General features: G+C 37.5%; 1 protein-coding gene across 1 annotated transcript in view; it reads right to left on the bottom strand.

Moving 5' to 3' along the window:
- The window catches only part of LOC311279930 (CUB and sushi domain-containing protein 1), a 682,447-nt gene that overhangs the window by 448,097 nt on the left and 216,438 nt on the right, over positions 1 to 17,912 (bottom strand). Inside the window, exon 2 of the mRNA XM_084391753.1 lies at positions 5,908 to 6,124. Within this exon, the coding sequence (XP_084247879.1) occupies positions 5,908 to 6,124 (217 nt within the window). The remainder of the gene's footprint in view (positions 1 to 5,907; positions 6,125 to 17,912) is intronic.

Below are 17,912 nucleotides of genomic sequence, written 5' to 3'. Positions count from 1 at the left end.
TCAATATAATGAAAGTGTGGGTGGAACCAGGTCCATACAAGCTGGCTGCCCGGTTCCCAAACCAACCCCCATCCTCTCTTTCGGTGAACAGCTAATGCCGACCCAACTCCAGAAACTGGTTCAAGAGTTCACGGAAGTGTTCTCCCAGACCCCGGGTTGCACTAACATAGTCACCCATGATATTCGCAGCAGCCTTACAGAGTCCCTGAAGCTCGCTGACAGGCTAAAGAGGAGGAGGTTCAACAGTTGCGTAAACTAGAGGTCATTGAAGAGTCTCACAGCCCATGGTTCAGCCCCATCATTATGGTTCTAAAGCCAGATGGCACCTTCTGGTTCTATAACGACTTCAGGAAACTCAACAAAGTCTCCACCTTCGACAGATACCCTGTGCCTCGAGTGAATGAACTTATCGAGCAGCTGGGAAGAGCCTGATTCATCTCCACGTTAGATTTAACAAAAGGATATTGGCAGATGCCACTGACAGCTTCAGCAAGGGAGAAGACCACCTTTAGTACTCCAGGCGGTCACTGGTATTATCAGGTTCTTCCTTTTGGCCTGCATGGGGCACCAGCAACTTTCCAGCGAATGATGGATATCCTTTTGCGGCCTCACCGGGCCTATGCTGCTGCCTATATTAATGTCGTCATCCACTCTGAGAGCTGGGATGAACATCTGTACCGTCTCTGGAAGGTGCTATTAGATCTCCAAAAGGTTGAACTGACCGCCAACCCGAGGAAGTGCCAGGTCGGACTCTCCGACGCACAATACCTGGGGTTCCAGACTCATCCGTCCACAGGAGAAGGTGGTAATGGCTGTATGGGAAAATCCTCACCCTACGAGCAAGACCCAGGTACGTGCTTTCCTCGAGCTGGCAGGTTATTATTAATGTTTTATCCTGCACTTCTCCTCTATAGTCAGTCCATTAACATACCTGACCAGGAAGGGACAGCCTGAGAAGATCCAGTGGACTGCAGAGGCAGAGAAAGCCTTTTCCACCCTGAAGCAAGCTATCATCTCAGAACCAGTCCTACATGCCTTGGACTTCTGACAGTCATTCTTTCCTCAAACGGACGCGTAGGAGACCAGGCTGGGGTCTGTCCTTGCCCAACAGTTTGGTGAGAAGGAACACCCAGACATGTACTCACCGGCCCAGAAACAAGGTATGCAGCTGTGGAACGTGAAGCCCTCATCATAAAGTGGGCAGTCCTGGAGCTTCAATACTATCTTCCCATCAACAGCCCATCAACATATAATCTAGATATTGTAATCATTATGATCACAACTTGTAAAAATTGCTTTAATGAGCTCATTGCTTCTGCCTAAATTAATACATGTTGTCAGCTAACTGAATGATTTGTATTATCTTAGAACTGTAAATTTCTGACATACATTGACATAGTCACCTCTGATAACCGATTATTCTAAACTGTAATGAAGAAACATGCATTTTCTGTAAAGCTGCTTTGAAACTATCTGTATTGTGAAAAGCACTATAAAAAATAAATCTGAACTGAATTTAATAAAAATGTTCTCCTCTGCGTTTTAAGTAACAGAAGGATGAGAGACTGTACAGGATTTGTCTTGTTTAGATTTATGTCGACTGCACGAGCCAGTGGCATAAATCTGATCAGTTGTTTAATTGTTTTTGGAAGGGCTTGCGGCTACAAAGCAAAGGATGCCGGATGAGACGTTAAACCGAGTTCCTGACTCTCTGTGGTCATTAAAAAAACAAAACAGGATGTCCTTCGAAAAAAAGAGTAGGGGTGTAATCCCGCCATCCTGGCTAAATTTGCACATTGGCCTCTTCCCCTCATGGCCTCCTAATCATCCCCATATATATACTGATTGGCATCATCACTCCTCTCCACCAACAAGCTTGTGTGTGGTGGGCGTTCTGGCGTTTTATGGCTGCTGTCGCATCATTCAGTTGGATGCTGCACATTGGTGGTGGTTGAGGAGATCCCCCCTTCCATATGTAAAGCGATTTGAATACCCAAAAGCACTATATAAATGTAAAAAATTATTCATTATTTCTAGAACTGCTCAGGTGTTATCTAAGGGAGCATCTTTTAAAGATATTTGTGTGGCTGAAGGCACTCTTTTATATTTGTTTTATAAAACCTGCCATATTCGTTCATTTCTGCTTACTTCATCAAAATCTGAGGAGGGATGGCGTGGGCACTTCCTTATGAAGTGCTGGTGATGCAGTGCCCAGAGGAGTGCCATGGCGTGGGGGATGTTCCAATAGTATTAGCTACTGACTAGGGGTGACCCCGAATAGTCGAAGATTCGATGCTTCGATAGGAGGAGCCTGATTCGACTACCAATCTCACGGTCGAATCTTCGCAGAGGTGTTATGAAACGAGGATCATGCCACTTTGGCTATATGAGGGCGCTCAATGTCTGATTTCACATAGAACTACCGGTTTTCTGTCAATACGTTAATATTCAGCCTATTATGATAATGCTGTATTAGGGGTGTAACGATACATCGATATGGATCGATGCATCGATATAACGTCTAACGATACGATGCATCGATTCCACACGTAAAATATCGATATACACCTTTAATTTGACACTCTCCACATTCTCACGTAACATCCTTCCGCCAAAGCGCACATTTTCGTTTACTCACCAACCATACTGTCTGCCGGTGTGTCTTTATAACGTTAATCTCCTCATCTGAAATACTGACTGAATCCTAAACAAGTTTTTTCACAAAAGCCGGTATTGTCCGCTGTCAAGGCATCGCGAGTTCATGTTTTACAGCAGAAACAGACAAGCAGTCACACCCTTGTTGGTGAACAAAACACGATAAGTCCATTTTAGCGACTCAGCGCGCATTATTCAGGTCAGATGTTACTTTGAAAAGACGCGCTGGCTAAGAGGAGTTTCGTCATGCTGACTAAAAGTGATCGAGGATGGATCATTTCAATGAACTTGATGAACCTGTGATATCAACTTCGGGGCGTAAAAGGAAAATAAAAGCTGAAACATTTTCACGGAACTTTACTAAGCAGCTCGTTTAGTGGTGAGGGAAAAGCTCACTGTATTGCGTGTACATTAATCACAATAACAAAGTTTGTCAGGCGTCTATGTCAGCTGAGGAGATAACGTTACAAAGATTAACCGAGTGTTGTATTATTTATCATAGCAATTACATGGTTTTGTTTGACTCAGAAAGATGAAATGTGAATGTATCTGCTCTGACAAAAAAAACAAAAACAACAACAACAACAACAACAACCTTTTAACATATTAAAGCATACTTTCAATTAACTTTAATTTTGTAATTTACCTGTATTTCTTAAGTTATTATTATTATTATTAATCAAAACAACCCAGCTGCAGTTTGATTGATATTACTTGGAATGCACAATAATAATAAAAAAACATGATTTATGAAAATGAACAAGAACGGAGTACTTGCAAATGATCTCTTCTGTTGTAGATGTCCCAATTGGGAGAGGGTGTGCAATTTTCAAAGAGTTTAATTAAACGTTCATGTTATATATTTTGTTTGCATTTGTGAGTTAATAAAAACGTAACTGGTTGTGTGAACATAATATCAAAATATCGATTAATTGATCGATATAGTCCTGAATCGAATCGAATCGTAATCGTATCGCAGAATTTTTTGAGGTATCGGCAAATATCGTATCGCTGGCTGAGAGAATCGATATCGTATCATATCGTGATGAACTGTCCGATTTACACCCCTATGCTGTATATAAAAATGTGCAAAGAAAGAAGCTTTTAATAAATATTTTAAGTTTCACTTTCAATCCGTGACCGACAGAGGAGCGTCTTGGCGGCAAGGATTTAAATCTTTAACAATGTCTGGGATAAGAAAATCTAAAGTGTGGATGTACACCATCAGAAAGGATATTCTCCGAGGCTGGATTTAGCATCAGGAAAACCATGATCGCACTTCTGCCGGCCAACGTTAACAAGTTGGTTTTCCACAGGACATTCTAAAATGCTTAACGTGAAAAAAGCTTTTAAAACGCTTAAAAGGCACTTTAACGTGGCTTAATGTATGTACACAGTACACACTTTATTAAGAAACCATACTATATGTGCAGATAAGCAGATGAACCCAGAATTTGAACGCAATGTGTTCCTCCTATAGTAAAGCGTTTTCTTTACATAATTTTATATTTTAATTAAACTATTTTAGGAGATTAAGTTGTTAAACGTTTTTCACGTTAAGTGTTTTAGAATGTATTTTATCCGCGCGCACAATTTGAAAAGACTCCAACGGACACAGACAGAGTGAAAGACTGGATTTTTTTCTCTCGATCAGGTAGGGTACAAGTGATTTCAAAACTTTTCAGCCGGTTCTAATTAGATTTTTGGATGCTGTGAACATTTTTAGCTAAAAAGACTGCCACTCCAGTTTAGCATTTATTGTTGTTTCTGCAGTTAAAAAGACAAAGTTGAAAATTCTGGCTACTATCGTTATTTTAATAATTTCTTTATTTTTATTTTATTTATTGATCTGTCAGGGTTATCTAATCTAACTATTTGTGGCTTGTGTTTTGAATATATGTTCCCCTGCACTTTAGGCATTTTGCACACATTTGCTCCTCATCGATCTTGTGACTTGATTCTGATTTATTTCGTTTTGTATTTCTATTTATTAGAAAGGTATATTCTGTTCTAATTTAATTTTGTAAATTAACTGTTTATTTTTTCGGTGCATCGATGTTGTGCTGTACTTAGAGCCTGCTCGCACAGGTAATTTAGCCGATTTAATTTGATTTGCATGTGAAATGCAAATCCTGTCTGCAGTGTGGCCTTTCTGGAGTTATTTATGTTATTTCTTAGTTTTATTGATCCAAAATGTTTTTACAAAAAAAATTCTATATCTTTGTGTGATTTTCTGTACATCGCGGCTTTGAAATGTTAAAGCCCCGCCCCCAGCCCCACACACATGATTCGACTATTAGTCGACTATAGGCAAGACTTGACGATTCTGATTCGACTATGAAAATCCATAGTCGGGGACACCCCTACTACTGACACAATGTCTTGTTCCCTATTCAGGGAACCAGGGTTACATGTAATCTAGACATTTTCTTTTTTTCTTTTCTTTTGTTTGTAAATGTGGACAACTTTTACCCTAACCCTAAATTTCATGCTGACTCTATTTTTGCTACATTGGGAAAAGCAATTTTCACACAATACTGTATGTATTCATAAAATTTGCTTTGATAAACATGTTTTTTTAAAGAAAACGTGTAAAAATGTATGATTTTTTTTTTTTTTAATCAGTCAGTCTGCTAAAAATAACTACCTTACACAAGTGCAATATTTGCTCTCTGCTTAACATCGCTACTTATCATACTGTTATGTATGGGATGGGTCACATTTCCTTGTCCATGAGTCCATTTGTCTACAGTAGCCATTTCCACTGGGCCTGTGCACTTTTTTTTTTTTTTATAATCTCTTAATCCATTTGACACTTGAAGCTCCAAAATTCAGCCCAATATATCCTTCTAAGCTTTCGCCAGGAAACATAAATTGACCCTTGACTGTTTCAAGAACTGCATTTGTGCTCCTATTATACATTTCTAGTCTCTTCTTTAGCTGCACCTGACAGACACTAGATCCACCGCCAATTGTATAGGATGGTGTTGTGTAATTTATATTTCAAGAAAGTGCAGTCACAAGAAATGATAATAAAGCACTTCCTGTCTCCAGTGTGAGGGTATTCATGGGCTCTGAGTACACAGTGCCTCTACTCATGGAAAAACAGAGAGAAACACCTTCAACAATTACCATCCATATCTTTTACAAACAAAACAAAAAGCCATAAAAATGCATGTGACCATGCACATATGGCCAAAACAAAGGCATCATAAAACTATCATGACGGGAAGTATGGAGCATAGGCCTCACCTCATCTTCAGGTTGCCCGGCTGTGGTTGTCCATCATAGATGGAGACAATGTCAAAGTCCTCCTCCAGAGCGAAGGTGTGGAATGACAACTGTATCCTATTCCGCTCTCCAGTGACTATGATCCATGTACAGTTGGCATAGTTTGGGTAGCCGTGGGGAAAGCCAGGACTCTCTATAGTTCCATTGAGACCTTGTATCAGGCCACCACAAGTCTGACCTAAGGACACAAAAACAGGAATTTACCTCCATTTGTCATTGCATATTTTCTGCATTTGCAAACTCTTAAGCTGTATATGTGTATTTCTGCTAACTTTTTTAATCAAATTATAAAAGGTTAGAAGGTAAGAAATGTGCAGGTCATTGCTATACCATAAGTGTACTTTTGGACATATATAGCATCTAGTATCCTCAGTATATTCTTTTAAAGTATATTTCACTAGTTCACACTTACAAATAAGTCAGATAGAATAAATGCGTATTTGGCGTGCTGTCCGAGGAGAGGGCTCCGGGCTCGGTATTCGGCCCGAACCCAGAGTACTGCCCCCGTATTCCTGGCTGTAAAGATTGAGCCAAGAGTGAGGAGTCGGGGTGGTGGAGGGATGCTGGAAAACTGTCAAGGAATATTAGGTGAGTTGACAGAGTGGATATATATATACTTCTTGTCATGCTGATTAGGGTAGACATAATTGTTTGATGACGAGTAGATTGGATTGATTATTTGAACGTGCTCCTCCCGAACTTTGTTTATAAAACATCATATTTTTTTAAAGTGTACACCTTGTACAACAGATCATAGAAGAAACAACTTTCCTTATGATTGGCTTCACTTGTTTGACCTTTCCCATCTAAGCACCAGCAGCTCCATTCTGATATGTTCAGAACTATATGTATTACATATACTAAACTATTAAAGTTGCCACAGCTAGTAAGCATGATGCGGTCAGTCCTGGTGTTTCTCAGAGGAAAAAAGCCCCAAATCCATCCCCCGATTTATAATTTAGCAGTCTGTGTGAGGGGTTACATTACTTTTTCATACAAAGATGTGTTTTGGAGATATATCAAATACAATATGTGTGTTTTTTTTTCCACGTTGGTCAGTAAAATGTATTTATTAATCAATGTCATGTTCGTTGTTGTTGTTGTGTTCTAACAATTGAGTATCAGACTCTTATTCTTATCCAAACACATAAATAAATTAGCCAAAATATGAAATTAATAGAAATGTACAGTACAAATTAAAAATGAAGAAAAATGTATAAGGAACATGCAAGGGTTGGTTTTGTATAGAACTTTGTGAATGATGGGCATTCAAATTTAGTGGCACATATTGTAAGAATAGGTAAGAGGAGTAACTCCAAGTAAGAGGAGACCATGCCATGCAAGTATGAGCACGCTGATCCTAACCAACAGCATAAAAAAAGCGATTGGCTTCATTAAAGGTGTAGGTGTATAAAGCTCAATAATCAGAGATTATATCATTGTCCTTTCAACCTCTCCTGTTTTTCAGCTGAAAGCAAAATAAGGCAAAATCGTTCCACCCTCAGTCAGGCACCATTAGCAAACGTTAAATAATGCTTGTGAGTGTATCTGCATATAGATGTTGTCATTGATTTCAATTTACTCTTGTTTTGATTCCTCAGCAGGGCTTTGTGTCAATCTCAAGTCATGCATAGCTGATTATGGCTGGTAAAGTGCACTTTTGTAGACCTCAGTAAAGCCAAATGACTCTGACAAGCTGGGAATGAAGCAAGCTGGACTCTTAAGGAAGTGGCATAATGAATTTAGGCCTGTGCTGATATAAATCTGTTATATAATTTGTTAAAATGTTTCTAACAATGTTTAAATCCAGAAAAATCTGCTATTTTAACCAGTGTAACGGCCCGTGTAATTATGTCACCTGACAATGACGTCAAATCCACGGTACCCTCGATTTCCGGTTTTGCTTCCGTAGAAACCATGGAAACACCAAAGATGTATTATGTGTTTTATTAGACAGGTGAGCAAATGTTTGGATACCTTTATCAGCAGAAAATGAATCATTGTTATATAGATCAACACTAAGATCAACATTAGTATTATTGTTTGAATCTCGTTTTCTTTGATTTACCGTGAGTAACATGTTTGTACCATGCCTCAGAGACAACACTATTCTGTCAAGTGGCTAACATAGCATAATGAGAAAGAGCTTTTCTTTTGTTTGTAGTAACAGTAATACGGCACTTTCTCCACCGTTGAATACATTTTTTTTAATTAATTGAATGCTGTTTATAAAATAAACATAAGCAACAAAACGAAACGAGCGGTAACTGCCGACTGCGGCATATATGCAAAATAAAAACAGCAATGCAAAATGTCCCAGGCTGTTGGCCCCGCCCTGCTTCATACCACAATAAGATTATTAAACATTTGATAGCCTACATTAGTACATCTATGAACATCATTTTTGTCTAAATCACCCATCGGATTGCTTTCCATCGGCTTTGGAGGTTGAAGACAACAGCTCCCATGATTTCACACTTATTCACTGCATCATCAAGCTACGCCTTTGTTATTGTTATGAATAATCAACCTTTAGCAGCGAAACTTTCTGTGCCTTTAAAATATATTTTAATTTACCATTAATATTTGTAAATACATTTGGCAATAAATATCATCTATATTTTAAAGACAAATACAAAAATTATATTTTAGACATTTTAAAAGTAATTGTGAAATCACATTTAATTGCATATTTATACTATAATACATTTTCATTCAAAGTGTCCAAAAACATTTACATTCAGTTCACACAATATTATTTCCATAATAAGTAGCTAGTCTGCAAAAGACTTAATTCTTAATGTCTGATGCATAAAGCACACATAATGGGAAGCATTTCGGGAGTTCCAAAGTCGTTGTCACGGTCGGTGGCTGTGAAGAAGCGCACTACGAAGGAGATTCAAACTGACTTTTAATCTAGTACACACAACACACATTGGAACTGAGGGCTTAAATACATGGGTAAACAAAGGAGCTAACTAGTTGATTAACACGACACACCTAAACAGACAACTCAAATCAATCAGAAACCATAGTGACAAACAGGCAGGAAGCAGAGGAAAACTGAACGAACTAACAAAATGGAAAGCTAACATAGAAACACAGACATGAACAGAACTGGAAAAACAGAAGAAAAGAAAAAAACTCAAAACGTGATAGTCGTCATCTGACTGGATGAATACTACAGGCTTACCGCTTAAATGTGTGTGCTGTTTTCTCTAATGGTACATTTGGAAACAAAGTTGCCATGATGATGTCCTCTGTGAAGAAAGCCATTGTGTTTACAAATGTCACAATTAGCACTTATCAGGATCAACTAAAAGCTGGATCTTCAAAAGTATGTGAAGTATGTTAAAGGCCCACTGAAGTGCCTTGAAACACTCAGCTTTGTATGATGCATTGACGTAATTTCCACTGAAACAGAAAGCTAAGGCGGGACATATTGAATGGCTCCTCTGCCTTTTCAAATAGCCAATAGCATTAAGTTTACCTCACAGACTGCAAGTCGTACTTGACAGCACCATGGAAGCGAATCCGAGTGCTGATGATACCTTGGATTCAATAGTAGAGGTTGAAATAAATTCTAGACATTTCATTCTTAACCAACGTACAGTTGCAAAACGGAATAAAACTTGAGTGTTTGAGCAACTGAACACACATCTTCAACCCATATTGCTCTGTGATGTGTCAACGGTAGTGATGTCCAGTTCGTGAACGAATCCTTCTTTTGAACCGGTTCTTTTTTGTGAACTAGTCGAACTAGTTCACCAAATCGAACTGAATCGTTCAAAATAGTTTGCTTCTTAAATCAACGCTGATCCACAGTTCTATAAAGTTACTCGCTTTCGGACGTGCCTGACAGTCACTCCGACTCGTATAAGAGAACTGATGAGCACGAGCAGCTGATGCATATACTACCGAACGTTCCGGTACAGCCACGGTCGCTTTGGCCAGGTGGTATTTATACCATAGAGGGAGGGACACTGTAGGTTCTAGAGAGCATTTGATTGGACAGAAGATGTGATGAGAAGCTGAAGTTTGCGGTGATGTCATAAAAATCCGTGATCCATTTTAGCGGAAGTGAGAGACCAAGGCCCGGTTTCACAGACAGAGCTTAGACTAAGCCAGGATTAGACCATAGATCAATTAGGACATTTAAGTAATTTTTATAAACATGCTTAGAAAAAAAACATTACCGATGTGCATCTTAAAACTAAAAAGGCACTGATATATTTTTAAGATCAGTCAGTGCAAGTTTATTTCAGTGGAAACAGCTCAGACTTACATTTTAGTCTAGGACTAGTCTTAAGCCCTGTCTGTGAAACCAGGGGTAAGTTTTGAATGCTTATATCTCCTAAATGTGAATTTTGTCATTGGTTTGGAACACACCAGTTTATTCATAACCTTAAAGGGGTGGTTCGGGATTTTTGACATCGGACCTCATTTTTAAGTCAGCCTGGTTGTTATTCATCAGTGGAGACATTTAAAAAAAAAAATGATCCAGTCCTTATATTTGGATAGTTAGCCGATGCTAGGCTAGCGCGAGTCAATGGTATATGTTAGCCAGCCATTAAAAACCGTTTTACCCACTCCACAGTGCACCAAACGCAAATCAATTATAACACTAGACCAGGGGTCTTCAACTAAAATTGCTTGAGGTCCAGTAAATGAACCCTCCTCACCAGTCGAGGTCCGGACAATTATATACCTAAAAATATGAATTGATGGGTTTTACCAGACTAAAGAAATTAGTGTAGATAACATTTTTTTTTTTTTTTATTGAACAAAATATAATGTTATGGATAAACATGTCTTTTCATATGTATAAGCAGCCATAAGTAATCCTTCACAAAACTGATCTATTTTTAATGCTGTTCTGTTATGTCCTTTAAGTTGATTTGGTACAAAATATCTGAATTCAACCAGTAACAATGTCTGACAAAAATATGATAAAGGAAACTGTGCAAAATGCCTTCATCTCTAAATCTGCACTAAACATACATTAATTTCAACATTAACAACTTAAAAGGAAAACTAAAGTGCTTTTTTCGGCTGAACTGAGATTAACAATCACAATCAACGCAAACCTCCTTGTATTGTCTCTACTTAACCCTCTGGGGTCTGAGGTGTTTTTGGGGTCCTTGAGATGTTCTGACATGCCCTGACATTTGTGCTTTTTTCAGTTGCTTATAAACATATTAATGGCAAAAAAAATTACACACTATTTAGCACAAACAGGGCTACCATAATATGTGAGCAACAAGAATGTACATGTCTGCATTTTTGAGAGAATAATGTTTATGCGTGGTTATTGAAAAAACTAAAAACTAAAGTTTCTGAAATAAGGCCATAAAACACATACTAAATATGTGCCAATAAGACTTTTGTCTAATAGATGTCATTGCCTAGTGTTTTTTCTTCAAAATGATGTGAAAATCACCCTGCCTAATCATTCACATAACACAATACATTGATTTGAATTTTGCAAAGCACTTTCTGTTTGGAAAGGCCATATGCGGAGTGGGCGTCACAGATAATGCATATGTAAATGTCTAAATATCTAAATGTATCTAATGTTGAACACTGCTCTCTTCTGTGTTTCAAGTTGCATTGGTAAAGATAATCAGCAATATCATTCAGAAACACATGCAAAAAATAGTGCCACCAGTGTTGGAAAAATGAAAAAGTGCAAGAAACCCTTTATCTCTTATTTTGTAGTCCATAAAAATGTAAATAACCTCTTATGAAATTTAAATAAAATTGTCTAAAATTCACTGTATTCTCAGTGAACACTCATATGCTCGATGTTGGGAGGCGAATGAGTGAGAGAGGACGACCCAGTTAGATCGCTCATACTGGGCTTTGAGCTCATTTGTTTTCTGCGCCCTTACCTCGGACTGCTGAGGATAAGTTTCTTCTAAGTGTCTATGTTTAGCTTCGTAATGACATTTAATGTTTCCACTTTGGACAACCGCGACAGACTCGGAGCAAATGAGACACACGGGCCTTGTAACAGTTACATCACGATGCAGGAAGAATAAATGCGTATTTTCCCACCAATTATCTCGGAAAACTCGGTTTTCAGAGTCAACTTTACAAATTTTTGAAAATGCCATTGTTTTTCACTCACTGAAAGTTTTATCTCTCTGCGTTTTTCACTCGCTGAAAGTTTCATCTGTCTGCGCGCTCTCTGCTCTCTTCATTACACGCATGACTGTGCGTCTGAACGTAGCAACAGTGAGCACAGTAACTGTAGTAGCAACCATAGCAACCCGTTGCGCTGTTGGACCCAAACGGCTCTACTGAGCTGACTTTGATGTGCCTGATATAAATGTGTTTTTATTAGAAAATAGCGGCATTTATTTATTTCATTATGTCAAAAGGCTTCGCGGTCCGTATGGACGCATTTTGCGGTCCGGATTCGGACCGGAGTCCGCCAGTTGGTGACCCCTGCACTAGACTATCGATGTATATGTCCATTGAGAGAATAATGTTAGAAATCAAACTTACCTTTTTTACCTTTTTAAGATAAAAAAATACCATTGTAAACAGTAGGATGCTTATTGGCTATTTTGACTCCCTAATATCAATTTTTTTCACTCGTTTTGCTTTTTAATTAATATTAAGACATTATGAATGATAATAATTAAAGTTAATTTCATCTACACCCTAAATTAAGCTTAGTGCTTTATTGTCAGCCCCAGTGCTACCAGATTTTTTTGTAGAACTCAAATGTTAGTCTGGACTGGAGCCCTGTGAACTTAAATGAAAACTGCACATTGTAATATCTGAACGTTAAGTCTATTTATTATTAAAGAATTTGTCATTATTACAGTTATTTTGGCATAAAAAATAAATCGCAGCCTTTGCGATTTTAAAATCGCAATAAGCCAAATCGTGCGATTACATGGAAATTGCGATTAATCGTGCAGCCCTAAGAAGCATTTACTAAAGTAGTAAAATGCCATAAGAAATTATGTCTTGTTTTCTGTGGAAAAAATCTAAATGAAGTGAGTTTAGAAAAATAATAAAAATAATCCTAATTCAAACGGACACAAGATTATTTTTCCACAATTACAGTCAGATTAAAATGACTTTAGAACTGCATCATTATTTTACTTTTACAGAGATTGTTAGGTCTATTTAGCTAAATCGGTTGACTTTAGCCATCTTTGTTTCATTATAGCTATGCCTAAGGTGACATTTTAAAAATGGGAAAAAGCACTACTTTTGTTTTTTGCCCAAAATTTGCATGCCTGCAACTCATATGAAAAATATTTTAATATCTTTTTAGATTCTAGTCTTCTAATCTTTTTAGTATCCGGGGTGGATACACCCAATAAAGTAAAATTGCACATTTTAGAGTGGCCTTTTATTGAAGCCAGCCTGTGCAATAATCATACTGTCTAATCAGCATCTTGATATGCCACACCTGTGAGGTGGATGGATTATCTCGGCAAAGGAGAAGTGCTCACTAACACAGATTTAGACAGATTTGTGAACAATATTTGAGAGAAATAGACCTTTTGTGTACATAGAAAAAGTCATAGATCTTTGAGTTCAGCTCATGAAAAATGGGGGCAAAAACAAAAGTGTGGCTTTTTCTGTTCAGTGTACTTATGTGAATGGCATTTTACACATTTGTGACAACTTGTCTGCAGCTTCAAATTCAGAGTAAAGGTTTGTGACTATTGTCTGCGATTGCAAATTTCAACATTCAACGTCAGATTTAAATTTTACAGGTTTTCACATTGGAGCTGTGAGTGTAAACGTTCACGTACAAGTACGAATATTTATTGTACAAGTTCTCAAATTCACATCAACGTGCTCTCGAGTTTTGCTACTCGTTTACCTTCATACATTTTCTAAACTCTAAATCATCTAAATCGACAACATGTATTTGTCGACACACACCCTGACGAAGGCATGTAAAGCCGCAACGTGTAGGTGTATCTGTCACCAATTTTAATGTTTAAGCCATGAATAAAATAAAGGCTTTTTAACTTTTTTCAACATAATTCGAGTGCCTTGGAGTTCCTATGTTCTTATCAACAACATGTATGTTAGACCCTATACCGACTAAGCTACTAAAAGAGATCCTTCCAGAGGTCATAAATCCTCTTCTTAACATCATTAATTCATCTTTGTCATTAGGATACGTACCAAAAACTGAGCTGGCTATGATTAAACCGCTTGTTAAAAAACGCAACTTCATCCTACAGAATTAGTCAATTACAGGCCGATCTCGAATCTACCTTTTCTGTCAAAGATACTAGAAAAGGCAGTATCTTAACAACTATGTTCCTTTATAGAAAGAAATGATATCTGCAAGGATTTTCAATCAGGATTTAGACCGTACCATAGTACTGAGAAAGCTCTCATTAGAGTCACAAATGATTTGCTCTTTGCTCATCCAATCGTGGTTGTATCTCTCTATTAGTGTTATTTGATCTTAGTGCTGCATTTGACACTATCGACCACAACATTCTTTTAAATAGACTCGAAAATTATGTTGGCATTAGTGGAATTGCACTAGCATGGTTTAAATCATACTTATCTGACCGTTATCAGTTTGTAGCAGTAAATGAAGAGATGTCTTATCGATCAAAAGTTCAGTATGGTGTATCACAAGGCTCAGTACTAGGACCGCTGCTGTTCACTCTGTACATGCTACCCTTGGGAGATATCATTAGGAAGCATGGCATTAGTTTTCACTGTTATGCTAATGATACGCACCTCTATATTTCTTCACACCCTGACGAAACTTACCAATTCACAAAATTAACGGAATGCATAGCTGATATAAAAACTGAATGACAAGCAATTTCCTATTACTTAATTCTGAAAAAAAAAAAAAAAACTGAGATTCTAATTATTGGACAAAAAACTTCCTCACGTAATAACCTAGAATACTGTCTAACAATTGATGGCTGCTCTGTCAAGTCTTCGTCGTCGGTTAGGAACCTGGGTGTGCTCTTTGATACCAATCTTTCATTTGAAAGTCACGTGTCTAGTATCTGTAAAACCGCATTCTTTCATCTTAAAAATATATCTAAATTACGTCATATGCTCTCAATGAAAAATGCAGAACAATTAGTTAATGCGTTCATGACATCAAGGCTAGATTATCGTAATGATATTATGGGTGGTTGCCCTGCACGCTTAATAAACAAACTACAGCTGGTCCAAAATGCAGCAGATAGAGTTCTTACCAGAACCAGGAAGTATGAAAATATTAGCCCGGTTCTGTCAACACTGCACTAATATTTGTTAAACGAGCTTAAATGTAGGCAATATGTATCAAAACTATATGAAATATGCTATACTGTAAAAAATAATCGAAAATAAAGGAATTATCATTCAAACCAGAGGTGTGGAGTATTTTAAAAAAAGTTTTGAAGTTAATCCGTAAGTTTGTAACCCAGTGTTTTTTAGAGTGTCAAATTGATTTGAGTTGGGTTTTATTCTCTATTTTATTTGTCAAGGTAATAAATGAAATAAATTCAGATCTACTTTTTTTTTTTTTTGCTTATGCATTTACTCAATTCATAAGGTATATTTCAATTATTTCACAGCTTTAAAATGTACTCAGCATTTTTTAAGTAGTTTAATAATTAAAGTATTTAGAGTGCAATCGACATCAGACTCCATCAAAGACAATACATCAGCAAGATCACCAGATGTTGAGTAGATGACAACATTAGCTAAATCAGCTATGATTAAGCAGTACGAACATTCGAATGGGGGCTCAGAACAAGGATTTGAAAACAGCAGGGTGAAATAAAGCAGGTGTTTCTGCAGATTTCAGAGTGAAAAAGTTGACAGTACACAGATGGGATGTGGCGTCTCTGTGAAATGTTGACACTCATTGAGCATACAAAATATGGCTAAAGATGAGAATAATTTATCTCAGCCATCTGTAAGTTATGGCATTTCCATTCAGTTTAGGCCGTATATGTGAATTACTATATATATATAGCATCTACAGTATAAATGGCCATTTCTGTATTGTGATGTTCAAGCATTTGGGCTAGTAGGAAATAGCAATTCGTTGTAACCTTATATACAGGTCATTCCAAGTGGAGTCAGGCTTTAAGTTGAAATGAACAGTTATTACATAAAAAAAGAAAAAAATGTGTAATGAAAAAAATATTTGAAACTATCCAGGTGGACTATTTTATCTACGATTTCATATTTCCTGTTCTTCCCGTCTTCTTTTTATTTAAATGATTTATTTATTCATTAAGTTTCATACAAATAAAAAAAATTGCACTATGATAACAAAACTAAGGGTCTCATTCATGAAACATGAGCAGAACAACTTCCCACTTAGGTACAATAAGTTCCAAATGGTCAGCCTTGTCAGTGGCTATGTTTACACAGCAGCAGATCTCAGTCCTTAAAGCCGAGTTCACACTGCACGATTTTCAAAGTAGTCGGGTCACTGTTCATTTCACACTGCACGACTATCTGGGGTAACATTCAGTCACTGCTGTCAGCGACATAAGGTTTCACACTGCATGACTTTACAAAAGAAAGAATCGCCGACAACTTCTGTCTGGTCCGCAAACTACGTTTCACAACCAAACACACGCAAGAAGTGATAAGGAAATAACGCATGATCACGCAAGATCACATGTGTGAGACCAGAGTTCTCGCGCAAGATTGAAATTGTTTTTAAAAATGATAGCTGCAAGAAGATTTGTGATCCAAATTGTCTGTGCGCTGATTTCATGGCAGCTGCCTCACAGGTGATATCACTGGGCTTACTTCATATGATACTGTTTCAGTGATAGGTTAACAGTAGTGGAATGTGTCTCTGCATAATAAGGGTTATGTCTGACCTGGTGATGTCTAAATAAGGGTGCTGTCTGACCACTTAGCAATGGAAACAACCCCAGTTCCTGACTCAAGTGTTTTGTTGACCACAGTATGTTGCCACAAAACGATTACAACAGATGCCTTGTTAGTAGGTTAGAGCACAGTTGTTCAAGGTCGCCCATCCTATCTAAGGGCAATCATCTCATGTGGCATAGGCTATAAATAGCCTGGATATGATGGCAGTTGTTGGCTTTGATCCACTTCCTCCCGGCATCCATGATGTCATGTGAGTGTCATGATAGACAACATGTTGGTTGTCTCATTGTAAATTGTGGTCAAATCTGTGTCATGATAATATCTTGTCTCAGGGGGAAATGCAGAGAACACAGTTTGGATCATGTTCACTGCCCTGTTTGTTCAATGCTGTTGTTTCTTCAGAAGAATTTCTCTGCAGGTGTGCCTTGTCTACAATTAGTATGTGACTGCGATTCACTTGTTTCCAATTTTATGCATGGGACAGGACGGCTGAGGCTTTTTTTGTCCTAGGCTGCACAATTCATTGACTTACTGAAATCGTGGTACCGCAATTCGATTATTTAAAACTTTTAACATGCTTTCATAGCGTCTCTCATTCTGTTTAAGTTTAACCAGCATGGATGTTGTTCAAGACCATGATGTTGCTTGTTAATTTGGTGTTCAAGTTGCTGGATGTTTTTCATTTCGGTTCATTTTGATCAAAATTTTTATTTCGTTCTTCCCGGTGTGCTTTCCAGTGCTTTGATGTCTCCTTTCTAAAAGTTTACCAGTAATAATGAAATGAAATAAAAGAACAGTTATTTCTATAATGAGATTTCAATGTGGTAATAAGCTTTGAAAATAATAATCAAAACAATCACTGCTTTTTTCCCCTAGAGAAAAATAGCATAAGTTTATCATTGATTTGAGTGCTGCACTTTCACCACAACTCATATTATAATCAATGACACTGTCTGCACTGCTCAATGGATTCCTACATTTACATTGTGTCTACACTGCATTCATTAGAGTGCAAAAATCACATTCCAATGGTGAGATCATTTCATTTGTGCGTTTAACAGCCAAAACTGTGATCGGCTTTTAATGCTGTAATCTATTTTTTTCACTAT

Source organism: Rutilus rutilus (genome assembly GCF_951802725.1).
Source record: "Rutilus rutilus genome assembly, chromosome: 20".
NCBI classification, from domain to species: Eukaryota; Metazoa; Chordata; class Actinopteri; order Cypriniformes; family Leuciscidae; genus Rutilus; species Rutilus rutilus.
Note: the sequence above shows the minus strand (reverse complement) of the source record. Positions and strands in the feature narration are given on the sequence as shown.